This window comes from Pristiophorus japonicus, chromosome 18, assembly GCF_044704955.1.
Source record: "Pristiophorus japonicus isolate sPriJap1 chromosome 18, sPriJap1.hap1, whole genome shotgun sequence".
In the NCBI taxonomy this organism is placed as follows: Eukaryota; Metazoa; Chordata; class Chondrichthyes; family Pristiophoridae; genus Pristiophorus; species Pristiophorus japonicus.
Window position 1 is genome coordinate 16,686,266 of NC_091994.1, and position 26,557 is coordinate 16,712,822.

Here is a 26,557-nt window from a genome sequence, read left to right on the forward strand (position 1 = left end):
ACCTCCCCTTTTCCTAATCTGTCACCATTCAGATAATATTCTGCCTTCCTGTTTTTGCCACCAAAATGGATAACCTCACATTTATCTACATTATACTGCATGAGTACTTGTTGCTTCAGTACTTGTTGCAATGTTTGTGGCGAAGGAACAGCAAATGAGGGTATGGGGCCCAGAGGAGCCGAAGTCCCAAGGGCAGCACGGGCCAGCCCACACTGCGATATGTGTGTGCACGAGGTCCGTGCAGCAGTCCTGGTTAACCCTTGCCACTGGACCAAGACCTAGCTCTGTCAAGCTCGTGTTGTGGCTAATGTGCAACGGTCACCACACGTTAAAAAAATCCACGCACAGGCATCTTCCACCCCTTCAATTGGAGTTCAGGACTGGAATATCGGGTCCTTCATTGAAACATCTGTGAACTCATGTGGAAGCAAGTCATCCTCATTCGAGGGACCACCTATGATGATGATGATGATGATTTTTTTCCCCCCAGCAAGATACGGCCCAATAGTGGATCAAGTAACAGTGCAAAATGCTGCAATAGTAACAGAAAGAGGTGGAGTGAAGTGCACTGCAGTGATGAGAGGAGAGTTCTGGTAATCGGGGAAGAGGTCATGCAGGCTAAGCAAAGAGTAATGGGAGATATGAGTTAGGAGGCTTGCCTTAGCTGTCCTGGTGAGGTCATTACATTTTTTAACATTGCAGCCATGACCTGAGGGTAATGCTTCTGGTATTCATGCACTCTACTAACTCTGTCCACTTGTGCCGGGCAGCTTGCCTGGATATCTTCCTGAATATTTCTCTCCTCCAGCTACCAAAACCTCCAATGCAGCATTCGAAAACCAGGGGGGGGGGGGGGGGATCGAGACAAGCTAGCAGGTATAAACGTCTATTTAAACTCACCCACCCTCTACACCCAGACAATCTGAAGGCGTGTAGTTGCACGCCTGTTCCCTCTCCAATTTTCAGGTGCAAGGTCCAACCACGAAAATGGCCTGCACCTGAAGTGCTCCTTGGTCGGAGCAGGAAGATTGCATAGTCCTCTGTGATGACAAGCACACTACACCAAAGATTGCCTGTTAGATGTTCAGTGGGAACCCACAGAGGAAGGTTGGTCCCTCTAATTCAATCAGTCTATCCATTTGTCACATACTTTCCCCATCAATGTGTGCCATCTTCTACATTTGTCAGTAGGAAATTTCCCGTCACATTTGTTAACCCAATCGCATAAAAGATTTAGGGATAGAGTTTCTGGTAGGTTGCACTAGTTAAATCAGCGCATTTGAGGTGAAATCGGCCAAAACAGCGTAAAAGATTGCGGAAACTCAAGCATAAGTTATGTTAAACGTAAATCGAGTTTCTGCGATTTTTAACGCTGGTTTAAAAATAATTTCAGCCAAAGCCGGCCCTGCCCATAAATGGCCATGTCCCTGATCGAAATAATGACCTTGGCAAGTTTCTGCCAATTGCATCGTTTGTGGCCATTTAAGGAAGGTCTTCAAACTGAGCTGGTATTCTTAGGTGCACAGGCACTAATAGGTATGTTTTACATATTAAAAACAATTTAATTTACTAAGAAGCTGACTAGTGTACACCAATGAAACTAGTAAATGGTTCTGTAGAGCTTGCTAAAGTCATTTTCAGTGATTTAAAAACAGGTGGAAGAGTGTACGTGATAATGTGTGTGTAAGACAATGTGTGAGAGAGTGTGTGAGAGTGTGCGAGAGAGTGTGTGAGTGAGTGTGTGAGTGTGTGAGAGAGTGTGAGAAAGTGTGTGTGAAAGTGTGTAAAACAGTGACACACACAAACTCTCTCACACTCTCTTACACACACTCTCTCCCACACTCTCTCACACACACTTTCTCTTAGTCTCTCTCTCACATGCGATAAACCCGTTTTCAGCTGTATTAATAAAACTGCACCAGGTTACTATTCTGAAATCATTTAATGAATATTTTTTAATGCAAAAGAGAAGAAAATAAATGATTAAGTTCTATTACACTGACCGATTGCGCTGGTTCATGGATGATCTTACGTTTGTGATTATGCAGATACATTTTAGCAGAAACTTGAACTGTAACCTAACCAGCACAATTTCAAGTGCAACTTGCGCCCAATTTCCCGATTGTGCACAAAGCGGAAACTCTACCCCCTAAATCCTTCTTCAATTCTTTCACTTTCTCCTCTGTGCTCAACTTTCTCCCTTCTCCTTTCTCTTGAAAGAGTTGACATCTTGCTGGACTTATGGATCCAGAAGTCTACTGCTACTTCACCCTAATGACCACTCTTCACGTGTGAATCCTGGCAGGAGATCTGACTTTTGGGGACGTTGCAGCTGAGCTAGATTCTGTCTTCACCCAATCTCCACACACACACACACACACACACACACACACACTTACAGGTGAGTTTGAGCAATAGTGATCTAGAGCCATCTCACCCATGTCAATCAATAGTGCAACTTTGCCCATTGGTTTTATACATCTTGTAGCTTAGAGAGGTGGTGGTATGCCTTATAAGGACATTTCAATTAATGATTTGTAGCTCATGAACCTGTTAGCAGACTTGAGCAGGAAAAGGGGCAAGTGTATTTTTAAACGTATTTTCAAGAGTACAACAGAGATTGAACACAGAGCCTCATGCTTGGGTTTCCCCACTGGGATGCAAGAGCTGGGCCTCAAGAAAGGACTTGCGAGCTCAACTGTTCGGTATGAATGGGTCCATACATGGTACGACATGTTGCTGTGTGAAAGCCTAATGAAATGGGTTCAGAGACCTTGAAGGAGGAAGTAAAGATGTTCTGGGAAAGTGAAAGGACAACATTCTGAGATGAAGCCATCTCACCCATGTCAATCAAAAGTGCAACTTTGCCTTTTGGCTTTATACATCTTGTAGCTTAGCGAGGTAGTAGTATGCCTTATAAGGACATTTCAATCAATGATTTGTAGTCCAGAAAGGTATAAAAACTGTAATAGGACTTTTGATTCGACATGGGAAAGTTTGCACTCAGGAGCTGTACACTCGATAGACCTCAAATCCGCGAATCGAGTTCACTTGATTTGTGAGTACTTCACCTTATTTGAAGGATTCAACTTTGAATAAGTGAAACTTGGCTTGTGTGTGTGTTCTTACCGTAATTGAATGAACTAATCTAAAGATAGCTCGCTAATAAACCCAAGAGCACGGAGATATCCAACAGCACAAATGCAAAGTACTAAATTAAGAAAGTATTAGAAACTCTCTCAGGCAGGATGAATTTATGTGAATTTCTTGCGTGTCACATTTCTCGGGTATGGAAGAGCGAGTTGTTGAAGTCTCGCGGACGCAACAGCGTTTTTAGCCGCCTCCGAAATTTCAAAGGGATCTTCAGCCTTGATTGGTGCAATGCGGATCTTTGGTTTAGCAAGTTCTTGAATCCTTTCAGTGGCGGTATAGTTTAATGCAATTTCTGATAGAAGTTGATCCAATGGTCTATTGTGAACAAAACCTGCGTAGTCTCCTTTAGGCGCTATAAAATATAAAGTATTATTTACATTATGGCATAAATATTGGGAAAAAGTAAAAACTGCATAGCCAAGTGGCTAAGTAGAACTTATTCTAGTTGTCCTCTTTCATCCATTCAAAATTTATTTTTCAATTGTTAAACTAACTTAATAAAAATGGTTTAAAATTGCTATCCAGGTTGTCTATGCATTATCCTGTAATCTAGATTTGGCATTTCCTGTTTGTGACACAGCTATTTGCTGTGTCACGATTTGACTGTTACACAATTTCAGTTACACCCCATGACAATCCTGAGTGTTAGTTTTACAATGCGTTTTATGCTGTAAAACCACACTGCCCATTATATGTACCTTTCAGCCCTCCAAAAGCTAGCTTGCACCATGGCCTTACGTGCCATAGTGTCATCTTCTTTACTATATTCTTACTGTGCTGACCTGATCCCAGGAGCATATCAGCGTGCAGAGAAGTGAAATATGAAAAAAGGGAGAGAGAGAGAGAGAGAGAAATACAAGAGAGAGAGAGAGAGAGAGAGAGATCCGAAGAGAAATGGGGAAAGAGAGAATTCAGCAGAGGCAGAAGCTTAGAGAGAGAAGCAGAATAGATAGAACCATAAGCAGAGAGTGAAAAGTAGACTATCAGACCAAGACAGTACGATGGCCGACAAAACGAGAAAGACTCGGGCTAACCATGAGTAGTGCCACACAAGATAGAAACATAGAAAAATAGCAGTAGTAGGCCATTCGGCCCTTCGAGTCTGCACCACCATTCAATATGACCATGACTGATCCTCTATCTCAACACCATATTCCCGCTTTTTCCCCATACCCCTTGATGTCTTTTTTGTCTAGAAATCTATCTATCTCCCTCTTAAATATATTCAGTGACTTGGCCATCATAGCCTTCTGTGGTAGAGAATTCCACAGGTTCACCACCCTCAGTGAAAAAATTTCTCCTCATCTCAGTCCTAAATTTCCTACCCTGTATCCTGAGACTGTGACCCCTTGTTCTAGACTTCCCAGCCAGGAAGTATAAATATATATATATATAAAAGTTTTGAAGTATGTCCATTGCAAAGTCTCACACTTTGTCACGCATGCAAAGTTTTGTGTCACACTCAAAAAAAGGTTTAGAAAAGGGAAAGAAAATCATTCATTTCTTGTTACTTTCAGTGAAACCGTCAGAGCAACACAAAATATTTTCTGAATGACCTAGGAGCACACAAGGAGGCCCATCATGCCTGCATCGCTTCTAACTCTTCAGCTGGATCTATTTACTCTCATTTCATCTCCCTGCCCTTGCCCTGTATCCTATTTTATTGTTAGTTTCAAATGCACATTCAATTCCCTTTTAAATTACATTGTGGGAGCCGAAAGGTCTTGGATGTAGGTCCAATTTGGGCGCAGAAGGCCCAGCCACGACCGGGATGCTAGTAAGACCTCATAATGCCTGGTCTCTGCTCAAAGTCCTGTTACCTCCCAATTTGAGAGGGGAATTTCTGTCCATCTCAAACATGACTCCAGACATATAAGGGGATGGAGCCAATGGGAGAGAGTTCCCATCTTGGACCTGCCTTGGACCTGATCTCTCTACTGTCCAGCAACCGGCTCACAGGTTGACTCAAAGATGTAAGTGGGGCCTAACAGGAGATTCAGGCCTGAATGTCTCAGAGAATGCTGGAATATTTCAGGCCCCTAATAAAGGGGGCTGATTTGTCATAATGTTTAAAAACTACTAGAGCTGGTCAAGGAGTGGTTTGCCTGCACCACATTTCCTGCATCCTGCCCCTTGTAGCAGGCGCCCATGATGCACATGTGTTGATGTCGTTACCCGATACTGGCAGACAAATTCCTTGACCCCACCCAGAGCACGTAAGCTCCAATGTGAGCAGGTATGGAGGCAACTGATGCCTTGTCCTGCTGCATTATACCTGCATAACGGGTCCGAGGATTTTTTCACTTCATGGTCTCTACCTCAATAGCCACTGGTGGGCAAACATTCAAGCCCTCAAATTTTCAGAGTTTCTGCTGGTCTCCCACAGCAACTCTGGCCCTGTAGAAAACAGGATATCTAGCTGTAATGTATGCACCTGTGAGTATGCTCACAGGTTTGTAGAGCTGTTGACCATTATTTGAAGGGAGTGCACCTCAAATTCTGGTTGCACTTCAGTCCCACACTCCTGATCTATGGGCACCCTGTGCGGAGGGGAGCAGGCAGGTCAGAAGGCCTCCTCGTAGGACTGCACCTGGGCATGGCCAAGGGTGCCATCAGCCTGTCCAGGCAGCGGGCAGTTGAGAGGGTCGTTCAGCCCGACTACCTGCCTCTCTTCCGTGCTTACATACGAGCCAGGGTGTCCCTGGAGATGGAGCACGTGGTGTCCACCGGTACGCTCGCGGCCTTCCGCGAGAGGTGGGCACCGGAGGGACTTGAGTGCATCATCACCCCCGGCAACCAAATTTTAATTTGATTTTATATGTTTTAAAGTTTAATTTGTTTTATTGCCGGATTTTAGTGTCCCCCTCCTCTTTTATAGGGGGGCACTTGTATTTGTGGTTTTAGTGCCAAAAAAAAGCAAAAAAAACCCACAAAAAAAAACCAAAAACAAAAAGGTACTTGTAAACTGTTTGGAGTGCCCTCCCCCCCTTTAATAAGGGGGCACTTGATTTAATGTTAATTTATTGTTTTGCAACAAAAGAGTTGTAGAGCTGTTGCCCATTATTTGAAGGGACTGCTCCTCAAATTCTGGTTGCACTTCAGTCCCACGCTCCTGATCTTTGGGCACCCTGTGCGGAGGGGAGCGGGCAGGTCAGAAAGCCTCCTCGTAGGACTGCTCCTGGGCACGGCCAAGGTGGCCATCAGCCGCTTCAGACAGCGGGCGGTCGAGCGGGCGTTCAGCCCGACTGCCTGCCTCTCTTCCGTGGTTACATCCGAGTCAGGGTGTCCCTGGAGATGGAGCACATGGTGTCCACCGGTACGCTCGCGGCCTTCCGCGAGAGGTGGGCACCGGAGAGACTGGAGTGCATCATCACCCCCAGCAACCAAATTTTGATTTGATCTGTTAGCGCCTAAAGTTTAATTTGTCCATGTTTGTCGGTTTGTAGGCCTCCTTGTAGGATTGCTCCTGGGCATGGCCAAGGGGGCCATCAGCCGATCCAGACAACGGGCGGTCGAGGGAGTCGTTCAGCCCGACTGCCTGCCTCTCTTCCGCGATTACATCCGGGCCAGGGTGTCCCTGGAGATGGAGTATGCAGTGTCCACCGGTACGCTCGCGGCCTTCCACGAGAGGTGGGCGCCGGAGGGACTGGAGTGCATCATTTCAACCGGGAGCAGAATTTTAATTTGATTTGATTTGAGAAAGATTCCCTTTATGTTGAATTGTTAATTTATGTTTTTGTTGCCCTCAAAAAAAAACAAGGGGGCACTTGATTAAAAGTTTCTGGAGTGTGACCCCTCCTTTAATCAGGAGGCACTTGTATTAATGTTCCTACACAAAATAGTTGTAGAGCTGTTGCCCATTATTTGAAGGGGCTGCTCCTCAAATTCTGGTCGCACTTCAGTCCCACGCTCCTGATCTTTGGGCACCTTGTACGGAGGGGAGCGAGCAGGTCGGAAGGCCTCCTCGTAGGCCTGCTCCTGGGCATGGCCAAGGTGGCCATTAACCGGTCCAGGCAGCGGGCGGTCGAAGGGGTCGTTCAGCCCGACTGCCTGCCTCTCTTCCGCGGGTAATTCAAGGCAGGGTGTCCCTGGACATGGAGCAGGCGATGTCCACCAGTAAGCTGGTGGCCTTCCACGAGAGGTGGGCACCGGAGGGACTGAAGTGCATCATCAACCCCAGCAACCAAATTTTAATTTGATTGTTTAAAGTTTAATTTGTTTAATTTGCTGGTTTTAGTGCCCCTTTAACAAGGGAGCACTTGATTTATAGGTTCACAAAAATAGTTGTGAAGCTGTTCCAGGCACTTGATTTGAAGTTTCTACTCAAATAGTTGTAGAGCTGTTGCATTGTGAGTGTCTTGTGATGTTCACAAGACTCAATAAAACCCCAGTCAGTTGGTGATGACGTATGCAGTTGTGAGCCAAGTGGATGAACTGGTAATGTGTAATGTGATTGTTAATAAACCAACTAGTTCTTAATAGCAATGTGTTGCTATGAATTCTTAAGCAGAGAACCCATGAAATAATTACATTTCACTAGCTACCATTTACAGTGTAATTGAAGGCCAGGGGATGGAGCGAGAGAGGGGGAACTTCATAAATCAGGTGTTTCTGGTCCTCAGGCTGGACCGGGACCCTGCATAATTATGGTGGCTGGTTGGTCAAGTGAGTGCAAGTGTACTGGCCTCCACAAGGGCATATGTGGTCCCCACTGGTGGGGCCTGGGCCAAGCAGGCAGCCTGGAGCACTGAAGTCTTTGATTTTTTTGGAAAAAAAACAATAGCAGATTGGCTATAATTTTGTAAATCCTCGATTTTAATTTTAACCACACAGGAGCAGAATTCCCTAAACAGGCAACAACGGGCACAGCTTCTTGCGTGTGAATTCGTAACATTCTGGGAGCTGTCATGGTGTTTTTATGCTCCGTCAATCCATTGTCTTAGTTCTGTATCAACAACAGGAGCAGAATGGCTGCTGGGTGACACAGGATACCCGCTAATTCCATGTCTCATGAGGCCACTTTGTAGGACCACTTGCATGGCAGAGTGCTATTGTGAAGTACATATGAAGACAAAGATAAGGAGCAAGCCATTGGTCAGGGGGTTTCCAGCGTCTGCTCAGGCCTGCGGGGGTGGGGGTGGGGGGTGAGAAGGGGGTTACCTCACAGCATGTGATCAGCACCATCTCACGAATTGTGGTCGCAGATTGCGTGCTGCAAACTTTGGCAATCAGCTAAATGTCTCAGAGGAGTGCCTGCTGATGGCACTGCTGATGTTAAGACCCAGTCCATGATGAACAGGAAGTAGCTGAAATGCCAACAACTGCTAGAAAGCTGAGAGACCCATTGGGCATACCTTCCCAGGATTTCGGCAACAGTCTGGCAGCTTGATGGTCACGGTCATTTTTATTGATATCAGCTTTATATTTCCAGATTTTATTTTTATTAGACTGAATTCAAATTCTAAAACTGCCACGGTGGGATTTGAACTCACGTTCTGCCTGGAGTATTAGTCCAGGCCTCTGGATTACTAGTCCAGTAACATAACCACTACGCTAATGACCTCCATGACATGGAGGTCTGACACAGAGACTGCCACTTCCTTTCACATGGCTCATGCCGTTGTATGGAATGGCTTCTTCCCCTGGTATTCCAACTCTCCTTCCTCTAATTTGAGCTAACTGTACTTCAAATCAGTCTGATAAATCCTCACCTTGTCCCATACAATACCAGTCATATTAGTCCCTCGTCCAAGAGCCTGCTCAGCCCTTTAACTGCATGTTGCAATTTAGATGCGCGTGTTGCCCCCTTCCTTCCAACCCCTTCCCAAATTTTCCACCCCTCGCGTCCTACAACCGGCCTGGAATATCTAGCCCCCTGTTGGTGGTACATTTGCCCTTGTCCCACCAACATTATTTAAATTATATGATTTCTGATGCCATCACATCAGTAACCCAGGGAATTTCCAGACCATGTGTTCTGTCTCAGAGGCAAGAATGCTACCAACTGACCCAAGCTGATACTTCTCAAAACTACCAATTCAACTAACAGCATCTTATCCTCTTGACTCGAATCCTATCTAACCCTCATACAGGTGGATTATACAATTGATATACTTCTGATGCAAATTTGAAAGCAAGTTTTTTTTCTCATTCTAACTGCTGCATTAGAAATAAATATAATTTTCTCAGTTAAGCATTACAATTAACATTCAACTTAAAGACCTTTTACATTTGCTGGTACACTTAAATTCAGTCATTTCTTACTTGCTAATTTCACAATCCTATTGGTTGGCTTTACAGTTTTTGCTGTTTCACTTATCTCATGGTCCCAGTAGGGGTAGTCCCACAGATAGGATTTTCGGGCAGGTGGAGGAATGTGGGTTTTATGCTTAGCAAGCATGTCCGTTCGAGATGAAGTTGTACCATATAGAACATTCTCACTGATCTGATTTTTAAAATTGTGACATAAAATAAGATTAGAATGAAAAAGCTTACAATTTGATGCTGATGATCTTACAACAACTTGCATTTATATAGTGTCTTTAATGCAGTGAGACATCCGAAGACGCTTCACAGGAGCATTAACAAATTTGGGCACCGAGCCACATAAGGAGATATTAGGACAGATGACCAAAAGCTTGGTCAGAGAGGTAGGTTTTTAAGGAGCATCTGAAAGGAGGTGAGAGAGGTAGAGAGGTGGAGAGGTTTAAGGAGGAAATTACAGAGCCTATGGGCCCAGCAGATGAAGGCACGGCTGCCAATGGTGGAACGATTAATATCGGGGTGTGCAAGAGGCCAGAAATTGAGGGAGTGCCGATATCTCGGAGGGTTGTAGGGATTGAGGAGGTGACAAAAATAGGGAAAGGTGAGGCCATGGAAGGATTTGAAAACAAGCTTGAGAAATTCAAAATTGAGGCATTGCTGGACTAGGAACCAATCTGGTCAGTGAGCACAGGGTGAATGGGACTCACATCGAGAACATGCATTCGGTGACCATTCAACAAGTGACCGAATGTCAGAACTTACAAGCTATTGAGGGTTAAATTCCATTGCGATGCAGCCACTTATCAATTTTATTAAGAATCACGTAGGCATATATTTTTATTCTGGTGGGGCAGTAACTGATGATATTGACTGATTAGTCAGACCATTGCTCCGGAACATTAAACAAAATTATCTTGTAGTTATTTCTGGATAGGACAAATTACCTTCTTCATCTGTAATTATCTTGTGATCATCAATAATCTCAGTCCTTGTTGCATTGAGTAGAAGTCATTTTTATCAGCACTTTACAGTCCCTAGTAAATTATTACAAAAATCTAGCTTGTGTCAATCATGTGATTTTTTAATAATTTTTCAAAAGAAAAGAAAGACTTGTATTTATAAAGCATTATTTCATGACCTCAGGACGTCCCAAAGTGCTTTACAGCCAATGAAGTACTTTTGCAGTGTAGTCACTGTTGTAATGTGGCAAACATGGCAGCCAATGGGCACACAGCAAGCTCCCACAAACAGCAATGTGATAATGACCAGATAATCTGTTTTTGTAATGTTGGTTGAGGGATAAATATTGGCTAGGATATTGGGGAGAAGTCCCCTGCTCTTTTTCGAAATAGTTCAATGGGATCTTTTATGCCCGCCTGTGAGAAGACAGGGCCCTTCGTTTGTCTCATCAAAAAGACAACACTTCTGACAGTGCAGCACTGCTTTAGTACTGTACTGGAGTGTCAGCCTATGTGCTCAAGTCTCTGGAATTGGAATTGAACCACAACCTTCTTACTCATAGGAGAGAGTGCTACCAACTGAGCCATAGCTGCCACCTAATATTTTATTGAGATACCAAGGAATACCACCAAGGTTGAAACAAGTAAAAGGGAGGACATGGTAAATCAAAAAGTAGCAACTAAGTGGCACCAAACAGCTTGAGGTTTCACAATCTTCAGGTTGTGTGAAGAAGGAAATGCTGAGAAGTGTATGGGAAAGAATGAATGAGAATAGGAGAGTGTACACTCCCGTAGTATTTCAATCATGCTAAACTGGCAATTTGAATGTTTTAAACCAACTCAACAGCTGAAATGAGAAGATGCAAAAAATGTTATTTAAAGAATGTTTCCGTCTATATAATTGGAAAATAACAAATGTTTTAAGTACTGAGGAGGAAGTTCAGTCTGCAATTTAGGGCTATGTGGTCGATGACGTTTGTAAATCCCCTGAGCTCTACTGTCATACTTTATGATCTTATCACAAACCTTCCAACTGAATTACAAACTTAGAATTCCCTGGCCAGCTTCCATTATGATATATATGCAAAATATAATTTCACCAGTTTCACAATTCCGGCCAAACGATGTTACTGCAATTCATTGCTGCATTTGATACTTTCACCCATGGCTAACGATAAACATGGTTCCTGAATAATTAAAAGCGTGGGGAATCATGGCTATCAAATCATGAAATAGTATAGGCATGGGAACAGATAGCCACACACTTAATTCATCTATATTATAATTCCCTCTTCTGATATACATACCGGTTTGTGGCAGGAACATTCAAAGCAGGTTATTTATTTTCAATTTGGTTTCATTGCATTAATGATATTTGCATGTTAATATTGCACAGCATGACCAATTCACTTGAGTCTATGACCTCGGCACATCAGCTGATCTCAACAACATGATTAAGCCTGTCAGTCACCATTTCTCCTGTAAAGCCTCTGGAAATAACTATTTTAAACTTGGGTATCAGTTTTCACCTTATTTTAGTCATTCATCAGTAATACTGTAAATGTAGATCATAAGAACATGTCAGCTTTCAGAATGTACATTGGAAACAAGGGACCTACTGTGGGCTGAGCGAAGATTAGGAACAAAGGCATGAGATCACAAATAGCTCAATGAGTAAAGACTCTACTCAGTTGTGGTACTGAGCTGTCCCAGGTTCGATTGCTGGTCTCTACTGATTTAGAAGATGTCAGCTTGACCAATGCTAAGGCCAGCAGAATTGGGCTGAGTGCCCCCCCTGGGTGACGGAAGAGAGGAATTTGCCTGGGTGTCTACTCCTGATTCCAATCCAATGACCCCTGATGTAGACATCAGATAAGGACATGCAAAAAAAATCTAAGCAACATACCCAAAGACTATTGCCTAGATTTCCATTTGTGGAACTGGGGTATATCGCCTTGTGCAATGAGAATACTGCCTACCACAAAGTGTGCTCATGACCCTAGCCAATCTTCTAGCCTTAAGGTCATAAATAAGGGATTCCAGCAGGTGTTGTAGTAGTGCTAGCAGCCTCTGAACTGCCAAGCTTTCTACTCTTTAAAAATTCAATATTCTTCCACTGCTGCCATGGCAACATTGAACAACAGGCATCCCCTGGCATACAATGTTGCTACGGTGCAAATAACACAAAATATGTCAGAGGATGTCATCTCTTCATTTGCATATGCTTACAATATACGGGTGGGCATATTGTAGGCTGCAGGGCCCTGTACGAAATCGAGAAGGATGTAATGATGGGCATTGCACCCAGGAATACATCCCGACCCATTTTCCTCCCCTACTTGCCCCAATTATTTTGTCGTTTTTGGCGGGAGTGCAGGAAGTCCTACCCCATGCATTTAAATATCAAATAACCTACTGAATTGGAAGAAAAAGGTTATTGTCACATCTAATTTGAAAGATCCAAGCTCAGGCCCTCTACATCTTAGAAAGATAAATCCAGTCCCCAACCGTTGAAAGCCTGCCACCACTCCCTGTGTAGACTCACACATAAAGACTAGCCATATGGGAAATCCCAGGAATGATTCCATAGCACTGTATTATCAGCGCCCTTCTTTTTCTGTGAGAATCCCCAAGAATCCCACGTCCATTTGGGGGAGCCAGTTTGACCCCAGTTAGAAGATCATTGCTGATTCCTGTAGAAACATCCGCTAGCACGGATCATTGTCTTCGGGAGGAGAGGCGAGGGAGGAAAAGCATCACAAATATCTACATGGGTATGAAGCCACCTTTAGCTTAGAAAAGTTTCAAGGCCACCCTCAAAGCCTCCTTGATAAAGTGCAACATCCCCACCGGCACCTGGGAGTCCCTGGCCAAAGATCACTCTAAGTGGAGGAAGTGCATCCGGGAGGGTGCTGAGCACCTCGAGTCTCGTCGTCGAGAGCATGCAGAAAACAAACGCAGACAGCGGAAGGAACGTGCGGCAAACCAGACTCCCCACCCACCTTTTCCTTCAACGACTGTCTGTCCCACCTGTGACAGAGACTAGAATTTCCGTATTGGACTGTACAGTCACCTGACAATCCACTTTTGGAGTGGAAGCAAGTTTCCCTCGATTTTGAGGGACTGTCTATGATGAAACTCTACTTTATATCCGGTTAACTGTACCAGCAGGCCAAAATGAGGCCAGTTCCATGGACGTATACACAGGCATAGAGAACACAAAGCATCCTGTGCTTTGCAGCTAAAGGGTAGCAGTAGACCCAAACAGACAATATCCAATCGGTAGCTTATTTTATATTCAGCCTGATATTTTTTTCATTGGAGTTTAAAATGGATGGCCAATTCGCTATCACCCAAGATAAATTGCACCCACAAAGTTTCTGCAGAGCATCTTCCAAGATGAATGTGTTCACAATCACCTGCTGGCTTTAAGAATGATTTCCTTTCCCACTTTTTTCTTCTCTCTATGGTCCCAAGGACAAACCATAAAATCAAAATAAGCTCGAAGGTACTTTTCTTCTGACTGCCTATTGACCTCATAGCCTGATACTTTTCCAGGGAGAATTTCTGGTGGAACAGATTCTGACTATCTTGCTCTCAAAGAAGCAGCAGATCTACTATTTATGTCTAGAAAGTATCTAGCAAAGGTTTTGACATCTTTCTCAAGCTGGTGCAATACGACCAACGTGATGCCTCTTTTACACAATCTGACATTTTAACCTGCGTACATGAAAGTTTTAGGAAGGAACGTCATATGAGCTTAACAAACAAAGTGCTGGATTTTCGGTTGTCTAACGCCTCAATTAATAGCCAGAGAGGCTGTTAATGGGAGCGCAAGAGGTCACCGACCGAGAGCCAGCGTTTAACGCCCCGACCGAAAATTCGTTAGAGGCTCAAAGGGGGCGCAAACCAGTCGCACCTGGTTGCTGACGATCAGTCCGATCATGATGTATTCCTGGTACAACACCCACGCTTGTGCCCCGGTCGGAAAATGAGTTGCGGCCACTTCATTTAGCAGCCGCCAAGAACAACGTCTGGAAAAACAATCAGTACAGGCTTGCAGAGTCGTTAACTGGTGGCTACTTAAAAGGATGAGGAAGCAAGCACTTCCCTCGGAGGTCATGGTCAGTGCAAGGTCTACACACAGCACGGTGGTGAGCCTCCAAGTTTGCAGTGGCAGACAGAAAATAAGAGTCCAGCTTGAGAATAAGTGATTTTGAAAACTTTAATGGGTGCATTACTATGCCGCGCCTTTAAGACTCGGCTTTTCCCGGGACCTGAATCGGAGTTCAGCGCATACGCAATGACTCGGTTAAATTTAGCACCGGCATTTTCGTTAGCGTTCCCGCCGCCCGCCCAGCTCTGGCATGCAATGGCTGATTTAATGCCCCTGTCAAGGCGCTCAAAGTACCGCTCTGCCTCGATTAACGCTGCAACAGAGGCGCGACCAAATTTCCCCCCAAGAGAGTCTGAGCATCTTGCATTAGGTATCAAGACTCTGTGTATAAGCTTTTCAAAGCAACCTAAATACATCATTCAATGAGGTGCAGTGTAGTCGTTTAATAGAATATCAATCTGAATTAGGGCTTTTGTGCATCCTCCTGGTGAGCCTCTTGTGTCTATTAAAGTTTGTTAATAGGTCAAATGTCTGCTGAATCCTCTTTTCTTTGAAAAACTGTAATTTAGCATTTTTATTTGTAGTTATTTCCTTATTTAGGTGAAGGGGAGTTGGTTGGGGGGAATGTACAGTGGAGGGCTAGTCACATACCTATTTACGTATTATCAAACTTCCTGTTCTTACACCTCTGCCAGGTAAAAAGACAGAAAGAATCAATGAAACGGGAAGATATCTGAATAAGATCAATCTTCTGCCTAGATAGAGATGCAATGCAGGATACTCAATCTGAATGTATCAAGTATTCTTTCCACCTCAGTCTGGTAAGACATGAAGTAGTCTTTCCTTTGCTGGGCTGTGAGGATAATGGTTTGGTATAGATGTAGTCCACCTTTGGTATTATTTTAATATGAGTGTGTGTTCTTTTCATTCCCTCCCCTTTGCAGACTTCCCATTCCTTACATTTGTCAATTTGTAGTGGACCATAGCAGGGGGCTTTTGCCTTGGATTGTCTCTCCTGTACTTCAAATGATGGGACTCTGTTCTCCCCGTAACCCAATAATTATTCTGTTCCTCTTTTCTTCCCATCGTTTCTTTATGCATGCTGCGCTCTGCAGTATTATTCGCTTTCTCAGATTGTTCCAAATAGGAATATCTTGATAATTGGTGAGAAAATGATTGTTAATCTTTAAATGCTTAATTGTTTTCTTGTTCAAATTTGAAATTTGCCTACTTGCAATGATTGGCTTTTAGGCATCTGTGTTTTTTTTAGCATTTTATTCCTGCAACATTCTTCGTAAGAAAGAAAAAGACTTGCGTTTAGTCAGACTAAATGACCTTAGGAGCGAATATGCTTTATTTTACACCATGAATCATTATTAACTATCTCGCTAGTTTAACTAACAGTAAGATCCTATATGTATTTCCTTCCAACTTCATTTTCAGCCTCAAAAATCTTATTGTTGCTCTGTCACACCAGTGACACGGTCTTGAACTTATGGTCCTTGTCCATCTTTTATGACTTTAGCAGGAGTTGTACCATTGGTGTTCATAGTTCTTCATTATTCCATTCAGGGCCTCACAGAAATGCCTCAAGCCATCCTTATTGGACAGACTGTCAATATTACAAAAGAAAAAGGTTAGAGCAGTATTGATGTTCTGCCAATAGATGTCACTAGAACACTTTGTACAGAATACCTCTGGGGGTGAAATTACTCTGTGGGTTAAGTGTGTGTTAATGTATAGTAATTTGGTAGATTGGCATTAATAAAGCATCAACACATTTTTACTCATGTTACCAAGGTTTTTTCTGTGTCTGAACTGTATTAATACACATTAACACATAGGCCTAGTATTAATAAGCTTTTTATTTAATTTGTTAAACAGCAATTTAAGGGAAGGTTGCAAACTATTTCAGGCTTTCACTCCATTTAACAGCATGGAGAATCAACAGATTCATGGAGCAGAGCAGGAGACGCTAATGTCTTAAGGGGCTTTTAGTTTCGGCCTCTTCCAGTCTGACACATTTCAAATAGCCTCCCAGACTCTCCTGATATGTGGATCTCATATTCACCTCTTTTCTGATGACACGATGTTCGCTTCATCCTCCAGGCATTGTAGCTTGCCCCTCCACTGCACTGCACTCTCATACCATCTACTGTGATCTGCAGATCCTGATCCATAAATCTTGCTATGCACCTCTCTGGGCTTTCCCTCATTTCTCACAGTAGTTGTGCACTCCACGCATGGAATGGGCCACAGTCAATGTTCCCACAAATAGATAACGAGGAGGGTCGATGAGGGTAGTGCATTTGATGTAGTTAGTCTACGTGCATTTTAGTAAGGCCTTTGACATGGTCCCACATGACAGGTTGGCCAAAAAGTAAAAGCCCATGGGATCCAAAATTGGCTCCGTGGCAGGAAGCAAAGGGTAATAGTCAACGGGTGTTTTTGTGACTGGAAGGCTGTTTCCAATGGGGTTCAGTACGATGTCCCCTGCTTTTTGTGGTATATATCACTAACTTCGGGCTAGACTTTCCATTATTGTGCAGATTGCCCAAAAATGGGCGTTATTTCCAGCGCTGGTGTTTATTATGGATTTTGAGATCGCTGGATTATCGCCCATTTTCAAAACCCCAACTTACCACTTTATAAAATGGGTGTTAGCGGGAGTGATCTGAAATGGGCGTTAGTGGTAATTTTTTTTTTCTTCTGCCGTAAAATGTCAGCGTCCATAGCAGCGCCATGGCGACGGTCATTTCCCGCGTGTCAGGAGGTCAGGGGCCATCAATACATGGGGAGAGAGAGAAAGAGAGAGAGCAGAGAGGAAGTGGAAGCATGTGTGGGTGTGTTGTCTGGTTGTTTGGCTGTTGTGGGAGGTAGGAAAGATATATTGGAGGAGTAAGAAGAATTGAGAGCACAAATTAGTTAGTTTACACCGAAAGTTTTGCGAAAAAAATTATTTACATGGAAGGCATGGAGGAGGCGAGACAGCACGATGTGAAGGGGGAGGAGTCTGGTGAGAGCAGTGAAGTAGGAGAGGAAATCAAAGTGGGAGGACGAAAATGAGCTGGGAGATTCTCCGACATGGTAAATGCTGCCCTACTGCAGTAGTTGGAGTCATGCTGGGGTCAATTTGGGCCGACATAGCTGAGGTGGTCTCGTCGGTGACGCACGAGGTGCACGAGGGCAACCAGTGCCGCAAGCACTGGAACAACCTTGTCGGATCTGCCAGAGTAAGTATTACATTTATTTACTTTTACTTATATATTTATATAATTGGAATTGTAAGTATAATGAGTGAATAAATTCAGATCTGATGTATTGCACTTAGACCGGGAATATTTAACACAAAGCCTACATTTATGGTGTACACGTTTAGGTTAATAATGATAATAATAATTATAACGTCTGTTAGTTATGTGTTGTATCAGTTTCTGTGACAGTACCTAGCAATGATCTTACGCAATGATCTTATGCCATGTCGTGCTGTTGTTACCTTTTGCAGAAGAAGCTTTCGAAGAATAGGGCCGAGCAGCGGCGCACAGGTGGCGGCCCACCAGTCATCAGCGAGCTGATCAACCTTGAGGAGCGGGCGCTGGCACTAGTGAGGAGCCACCCCCGGTCAGCCATGCAAGCTGCAGCAGCAAAACCTGATGTGATGCCACGTGAGTAAAGTACACACCACTGCGTGATGTAAAGTCAATAGATGCCACACCCACTCATATCTGAACAATAATATATGATAGATGATTGATGAAAGTGTTATCTAATTAATGATGGGCTCATGAAAATCATTGTAATGCACAATTTGGTTATGTTCATGAAATGTGATGTCTGTGATCATTTTGATAGAGGTAGTGCTTTTGTGGTGCATATGCTGTGTAGCGGTTGAATCACCCTGTGATCCTAGCACCCGCTTCTCCTCTAATAACCTCAAATTTATGTATTGTAGCTCAGCCAGCAGCGCAATCCCGGGCAACACCACTGAGGCAAGGTACGGATTCGGCGGCGGATCGTCATTCTGGTGGTTAGGAGCCCCGAATCTCGCCTGTAGAGCTACAGGCTGCCTTCTCCACTGACGACAGTGCGCATTTGAGGAGAATGCAGCAACAAGCTCCATCATCTCTACAACCCCGATGACATTTAGTGTTTCTGCGGCCATATCCTCCTCCACCGTAGAGGTAGTGGGCGCAAGCAGTTTGCCGCAGGGCACCCCAAGTGTCTCCATGCCAATGCCGACCCCGTGGAGGTTGGTTCGACGCAGCAGCACTGCTCCATGAGCGGCAGATCTAAGCGGGGACATGGTTAATTTGTCCAGGAGGAGCGTTGAAATAGGTCAGCAGATCCTCCAGACAGTGGGGGGGCATATCCCAACAGCTGGCCACCATGTTCAACACCATGACAGAGTATATGCCGTGGATCGCGGAGGCCCTGGAGGTGATAGCCAGGAACACTGGTGTCACAGGGCTACCAGCGGGCCCGGAACGCGGCACTGAACCCCAAGGTGCCGCACCCCCATTGCTAACGACACAAGCGAGCCAGAAGGAAGCGCTTGCTTCTGGCTCGGAGGCTGTTCCCTCCTCGGGACTGTCTGCTCCAGTATCCGGCCAACCAGCGGATCTGCCGTCATCCCCCCTCAATGAAGCAGCGCCTGAGGAGCACTTCTGCAAGGTGGCTTGAAGTCGAGAGGGGATGGGGAAGGCGTAAAGGTGGGGAGGAAAAGCAGGGGCGGGGAAAGGAAAGTGAGGTGTATGGCCGCAGGTGTTGTACCTTGTTTTTTTGCATTTGTGTTCTGCGTGTTTAAAGTGATGTTGGAAGTGTTAAAAATATTATAGATGATTTAAATGTTTTAATTTTGTTGTGGGGTGGGGTGGATTGTTTTGTACAGTTCTCAGTATGACTTAATACACATATATTAAATTGATTTTATTTTACATAACATTGTTGCGCATTTTCTCAGATAAGACCGCTTCTCCCGGTAAGTGCGTCGAGTGTACGTTCTCGTCCTCCTCCTCCTCAATCTGCCACCTCTTTGATTGAGCGCATAATGCTCTTCAATCAACCTTTTGCCATCTCTAGTCTGCAGCATGTGCATAGTCATCAAGACAGGCTGAGAAACGACAGGCCCCATTACAATAACTATCAGTATTGGATCTATTGTTCACAAACAATCAATTTACCTACTGAAACAAATAAAATAAATTCCAATCGTCTACAGCATGATAAGTTGTTTGTTCAGATGTTCAAATCACCTTAAAATAACTCCAGATTACATCAAAGCTCCCCAGAAGTTGAAGAAGCCTTTTTTATGAAAATCCCTCTGATTTACAACATGGCGTCCATGCCACTGGGTGTAATTCAGGTGAGAGCAATTTTTTCTCAGCGTTTGTTTCGGCGAGCGATATTTTCGGTGATATGTGGTCGAGATGCCGAAAGTAACGCTCGGCGATATTATGGGCATTAGTTTCCATTTTTCTGATGTTTACGGCAGGAAAAAATGGGCGGGCAGTATTATTAATTCTCGGTGTTAACTAAATGCCGAAAGTAACGCTGGGTGATAAGTGAATGATAAATGGGCATTAGTTTCCATTTTTTTGTGAAATGGGCGATATCTGGGCGGTATACCTCATCTCAGCATTAAAATGGATGTTAAGTGGGCGGTAGCAATGCAAATCTAATGGAAAGTCTAGCTCTTAGACTTCAATGTAGGGGGCATGATTAAGAAGTTTGCAGATGATAATTGGCCGTGTGGGTGATAGTGAGGAAGATAGCTGTAGACTGCAGGAAGATATCAATGGACTGGTCAGGTGGGCAGAAAAGTGGCAAATGGAATTCAATCCAGAGAAGTGTAAGGTAATGCATTTGGGGAGGGCTATCTAGGCAAGGGAATACACAATAAATGGTAGGATACTGAGAAATGTAGAGCAACAGAGGGATCGGAAAAACCAAAGGCGAGATGATGAAAAAATGTGTTATGCAGCAAGTGGTGGTGGAGCCAGGTTCAATCGTGGCTTTCAAAAGGGAATTGGATAAGTACCTGAAGGAAAAAACATTGCAGGGCTACGGGGAAAGGGTGGGGGAGTGGGACTAGCTGAAGTGCTCGTGCAGAGAGTCGGCACGGGCTCGACGGGCCAAATGGCCTCCTTCTGTGCTGTAACCATTCTATGATTCTATGACCTTAGAGTGTGTAAGGGGGTGAAAAATACAGAGAGATTGTATGTAAAAATCGCTTATTGATAATAGAAAATGGCCATATAACTTAAATGGAAACTTTAGATTTTGGGGGAACACATAGAACAGGCTGAAAAGGCTAGAGCAAGGTCAAAATTGGAGAAACAACACATTCCAAAAATCTGAGATTGATTCCGTTTTCTATTGAAGATGAAGAGATTGCAAACCACTCAGCAGCCAGTTGATAAGGGTTAACCAATCAATGTCACTCCAATGATTAATTGTGGACCAATTAGTGGTTGTGGTTTAGTGTTCACGAGGCCAGCATGCCTCGAAAACAGTATAATTGTGTGTGAAACCTTTGTGTTTTTGGAAGATCCTATCTTAGGCTGCTAAGACTGAGAGCTTCCCCTGCATATGTTGGAATAGTGATCGTTTCAAACCTATCTCTGGAGTCTGTCATCAATCGGGCATCGATCCTCTATTTCAGTGGGTCCACTCGGGAGAAAGGAAGATTTCTCCACAACAATTCCACCCGAGTGTGGCCAGCAGAGGCGAACCAAAAGGGGTGAGTATTTTAAGTTACCACCCAATAGTTCAACCCAATGCTGGTCGGCCGGTAAGACCGAGGTATCCAAACAAATTTGAGACAGACCCAGGAGAAGGTGCGGTCAGGTCGGAACGTACTTGTAAAGCTGCGTAACTAAAGAGCGAACCACAGAGTCAGACTATGAAAGAGCAGAAAAACAAACCGCGCAAGAACCACCCGAAAGCAGTGGTCGGGAGAAACCCGCTAGGCTTACGATTTTAAAGGGGTGGCCGAAACAACCATGATTGGGGACCCGAGTGATCGATTGCTATGTTCTTAGCTAATGGCCGAAACATCCATTGGGGAACCAAGGGGTCGATTACTAAGTTTTTAGCTGAGAGAGATAAGAAAAAAATAGAAAGATATGAAAGTGTGTGTCTTTTTGGAAGTTTTCTTGACTGTGGAATGTTTGGGATGGGAGTTAATGAATTTTTCATTTGTCTGAAAGCCTGTCTTTTAAAAAGAAAAAAGAATCTGTATGTTTGTTTTAGCTCCCCCACTTTTCGGATATGGAGCTGAAAGCTTTTTTAACCCTTTGTAATGTTGTACTGGATCTGGGAAAATTATGTACCTAGAATTGAACTAGATTTTAAGTTAGAAATGCAGGTGCGAATTTATTTTGATGATGATTTACGGAGCCATGAAACACACAAAAGACAGGTTGTTTAACAAAAGATAAAACTTCAGCCTTGAAGTTACAGTTGTTAAAAAAACCCACAATTTTAGTTGGATTACCTAAAAAAAAATTCCGTGGTCTTGTTTTAAATCAATTTGAATCATAACAAAGCACAGTCTTTTCAATTTGGTTATTGCAAGCAAATCAATTTGAACGTTTAAAAAGCATAGTCTTCTTTAGTGTCCCTTTTTTTAAAAAGCCGGCATAAATTTCTCGGAGCTACATAGAAAGATAGAAAATAGGTGCAGGAGTAGGCCATTCGGCCCTTCTAGCCTGCACCGCCATTCAATGAGTTCATGGCTGAATATGCAACTTCAGTATCCCATTCCTGCTTTCTCGCAATACCCCTTGATCCCCCGAGTAGTAAGGACTTCATCTAACTTCTTTTTGAATATATTTAGTGAATTGGCCTCAACAACTTTCTGTGGTAGAGAATTCCACAGGTTCACCACTCTCTGGGTGAAGAAGTTTCTCCTCATCTCGGTCCTAAATGGCTTACCCCTTATCCTTAGACTGTGACCCCTGGGTCTGGACTTCCCCAACATTGGGAACATTCTTCCTGCATCTAACCTGTCTAAACCCATCAGAATTTTAAACGTTTCTATGAGGTCCCCTTTCATTCTTCTGAACTACGAGCTAAGGGAAGCTCTGCTCTCTTTTCCCTTTTGTGTAAAATGTGTGAAGTTTGCTACATATAAAAACTAATTCAGTATTTTTCCAGTTCATTGGAAAGGCTTCCGAAGAAAGAAGAATACGGAAACTGATGTCAAATTTTATCTGCTTTGTATTGTGTTTAGTTAATAACATATTGGCTACAGAAAAAAAAACATATTGGTCTGAATTTAATTAAGGTTAATTAACCAATGAAAATCAGACTTTCATTGTGGTCACAGTGAAATTCTGGTTATTTCAAAGTGTGAATGCCCCTAGTTCCAGATAGGAAGCGTTCACAACATTGGAAAAAGAGATAAAAGACCTTCTATGTTGATAATGATTTTTGCTAGGAAAAATAAAAGTTGCCGTTTGGTTGTTTGGGAAATTATATTCTAAATTACGGGAAAGTTTCTAGATCGGTAAAATAAATTTTAATTTTGGGGTTGGAAACCTTTTTAAAATGGATGATACTGGACAGTTTGGAAATAATGCTGGAAAGTTTAGATGCAATCTAAAATGCCTTATTCTCTGATGAGAGACAGTCGTGCTCGAGGTGGCGAGATCGAGATGAATTGTGAGCACTTGTCTCTCATATCAGGAAAGGTTTTTAAAAAAAGAAAGAATTACGCGAAGTCACGTAATGACATCATGCCTTCTTACAAACCTGCAAAGGAGTTAACCCTTTCCGCTGACAGCTGTTTTATTTACTGACACCTGGGAGTCCTTGGCTGAAGACCACCCTCGGTGGAGAAAGTGCATCCGGGAGGGCGCTGAGCTCTTCGAATCTCAACGCCGAGAGCGTGAAGAGGTCAAGCAGCGGAAGGAGCGTGCAGCAAACCAGTCCCACCCACCCCTTCCCTCAACGAATGTCTGTTCCACCTGTGACAGGGCCTGTGGCTCTCATATTGGACTGTTCAGCCGCCAAAGAACTCGCTTCAGGAGTGGAAGCAAGTCTTCCTCGATTCCGAGGGACTGCCTATGATGATGATGACTTTTTGGACAACAACGTTAGCATCGCTGCATGAAATTTTAAAATATTGGACATTATTAATTTAAATTTCTTAATTGGAAGTGAATGTTTTCCAACGTGCCAGAAGGAAAATAAATAGCAATCGTTTTTTAAAATATTTTTAAAAATGTATAATGACTGGGACCAAGTTAGAATGTTTGATCTATGTTTTCTATCTTTAATGGAATGTGTAAAATGGAGAGAGGAAGTAAACATGCTTAAGGTACAGGGAGAAGCCACTCCGCAGGAAAAGGAGGGGTGGAAGCCAAGGGGATTGGTAGAGGCCGCAGGGCTCTCCATAGAGGCCGCAGTAATAAAAATAAAAGTGCACCACACGGTAGAATCCCCGGAACAGTTAGGGAATCAATGTAAGAATAAAAGTGTTTATTAATGATTAAAATTGATCATGTGCATGTATAAATGTTAAAAGTGTAGATTAACAGAAAGGCCTGTTTGTGTTGAGATAAAATGGAATCCCACAGATTGCCAGCATGGGCTAAGTTTTGTAAGAAATAAAATTAAAGCCCCCAGAGCTGCCGCATGGGTTTTGTGTATTGGAAAGCCATTTAAACTAATCAGAGTTGGCTGAGCCAGACCAGACAGCCACATGTGTGAGGAGAGCCAATAAGAAGCTGCCCTGGAACCAAAGTCCAATCGGGAGACTTTGAGGACAATGGCCTTGAGGAATATAAAAAACGCAAGCCAGGAACTTTTCTCTCTCTTCTCTCCCTGCTGGACGGCTAAAGGGATCAAGGGGTATGGAGAGAAAACAGGAAAGGGGTACTGAGGTGAATGATCAGCCATGATCTTATTGAATGATGGTGCAGGCTCGAAGGGCTGAATGGCCTACTCCTGCACCTATTTTCAGGGCCCATATGAGGTGCTTATGACCAGTGACACCTGCGCATATGTAGACATGGAGGAAAGGGAAGATGGAAGCATTGGACACAGCTAATACCGTACAAATAATTAACCGATGACGACCGGATTATCTTTTGTTACAGACAAGTGGCGATCCTACTATCATTCCATATGATGAAACTGAGAAGTACTATAGAAGACACTGGGACTGGGAAAATAAACTAATTGACGGAACTATATAGTCAATACCGGGGACCATAACAATATCTGTAACAACTGTGCTGCTTTGGAAAGTCTGGCTAGAAAGACGACAGTGGAGAGGCATCAATCACCGGCAGGAGTTCGAGCTGGTGCGAGTATAAAATGCAGTTAATGATAATGATAACATTGGTGATCAGGATCCTCCGGGGGAGCATGGGTACTATACCCCTGATTTTGGGAGCTGTATCAATGAAACTACCATATCCGTGCCAGCTGATACTGGACTTCAGCTGACATGTGAAGGCCCAATAACCCTATATTCAAGGAAAGATCACGGCCCACGGCCTCTTCTTCCACACCAATGGCGAATCCATTGTGACAAGGTGGAACAAGGATGGCAGCCAAGTGACCAAGCACGATGGGTAGTAGTCACTCGCAGACAGCACAGGCTCGTTAGGTCCGGGTGAAATGCGAACCTAAGACCACAATGGGATGGTGTAAAAGGAATTCAGCTTTAGGCTCCTCGTCCTGTGTTAACCCACAAGAGAAGTACACATTGATGCTGGCACAAGGGGCAAATGAGCCATGGGAAACTATATATTACAATAACATGCCCGCTAACACATATAATAGCCAAACTAAATGGCAAGAGACGATGGTATGAAACTGTACCAAGAGACATAGAGGTGTTGGGATAGAATGGCGGAGAAATAGTAAGAAAACGGAATGTGTAACATGCTCAGAGACATCTGTTTCAGTCATTATGGCATATGATACCAAACAGCAACAAGGAACAAGCTCAGGAGAGTGAGACCCAGGAACGCCAAAGTGAGAAATATCTGATTGGCCAGACAATTCAGATCCCCTGACTAAGACAATGACTAAGTTTAAAATAACAGGAATGACACGGTCAAGAATGTCACAAGGGTGCATACAAAAGGGGAAAGAGGGAATTGTCGTGTGCATAAAGCAGGAACAGTGTCCACAACCACCAGGTATAACGATGGTAACAAGGGACGAGCCTACCACCCCATCCCCAACAACCAGGTCACAGGCAGCTGAACTAGATACACCGTCAGTGTCTGATAGGCGGGTTCAGTGCCCAGAACACTCACCAGGGCTACAAAATAAATTGGTGTTAGTGAAATGTGAAGAGCTATTATATTATGTGAAGAGATAAGATAAAAGTTCATGGGGTTGGGGGTAATATATTAGCATGGATAGAGGATTGGCTAACAGAAAACAGAGAGGATAAATGGTTCATTCTCTGGTTGACAACCAGTAACTAGTGGGGTGCCGCAGGGATCAGTGCTGGGACCCCAACTATTTACAATCTATATTAACAACTTAGAAGAAGGGACTGAGTGTAACGTAGCTAAGTTTGCTGACGATACAAAAATGGGAGGAAAAGCAATGTGTGAGGAGGACACAAAAAATCTGCAAAAGGACATAGGCAGGCTAAGTGAGTGGGCAAAAACTTGGCAGATGGAGTACAATGTTGGAAAGTGTGAGGGCATGCACTTTGGCAGAAAAAAATCAGAGAGCAAGTTATTATTTAAAAAGATTGCAAAATGCTGCAGTACAGCGGGACCTGGGGGTACTTGTGCATGAAACACACAAAAGGATAGTATGCAGATACAGCAAGTGATCAGGAAGGCCAATGGAATCTTGGCCTTTATTGCAAAGGGGATGGAGTATAAAAGCAGGGAAGTCTTGCTACAGTTGTACAGCGTATTGGTGAGGCCACACCTGGAATACTGCATGCAGTTTTGGTTTCCATATTTACGAAAGGATATACTTGCTTTGGAGGCAGTTCAGAGAAGGTTGATTCTGGAGATGAGGAGGTTGACTTATGAGGAAAGGTTGAGTAGGTTGGGCCTCTACTCATTGGAATTCAGAAGAA

The 26,557-nt window shown here is 43.7% G+C and overlaps 1 protein-coding gene across 1 annotated transcript in view; it reads right to left on the reverse strand.

The window, feature by feature from the left end:
• Positions 1-1,989: 1,989 nt before the first annotated feature.
• Positions 1,990-26,557, reverse strand: part of LOC139228572 (sperm microtubule associated protein 2-like) — a 67,921-nt gene continuing 43,353 nt past the window's right edge. The window contains exons 9-10 of the mRNA XM_070859704.1: positions 9,418-9,598; positions 1,990-3,505 (exon numbers count right to left, since the gene is read on the reverse strand). Of these exons, the coding sequence (XP_070715805.1) occupies positions 3,255-3,505; positions 9,418-9,598 (432 nt within the window). The 3' untranslated portion in view covers positions 1,990-3,254. The remainder of the gene's footprint in view (positions 3,506-9,417; positions 9,599-26,557) is intronic.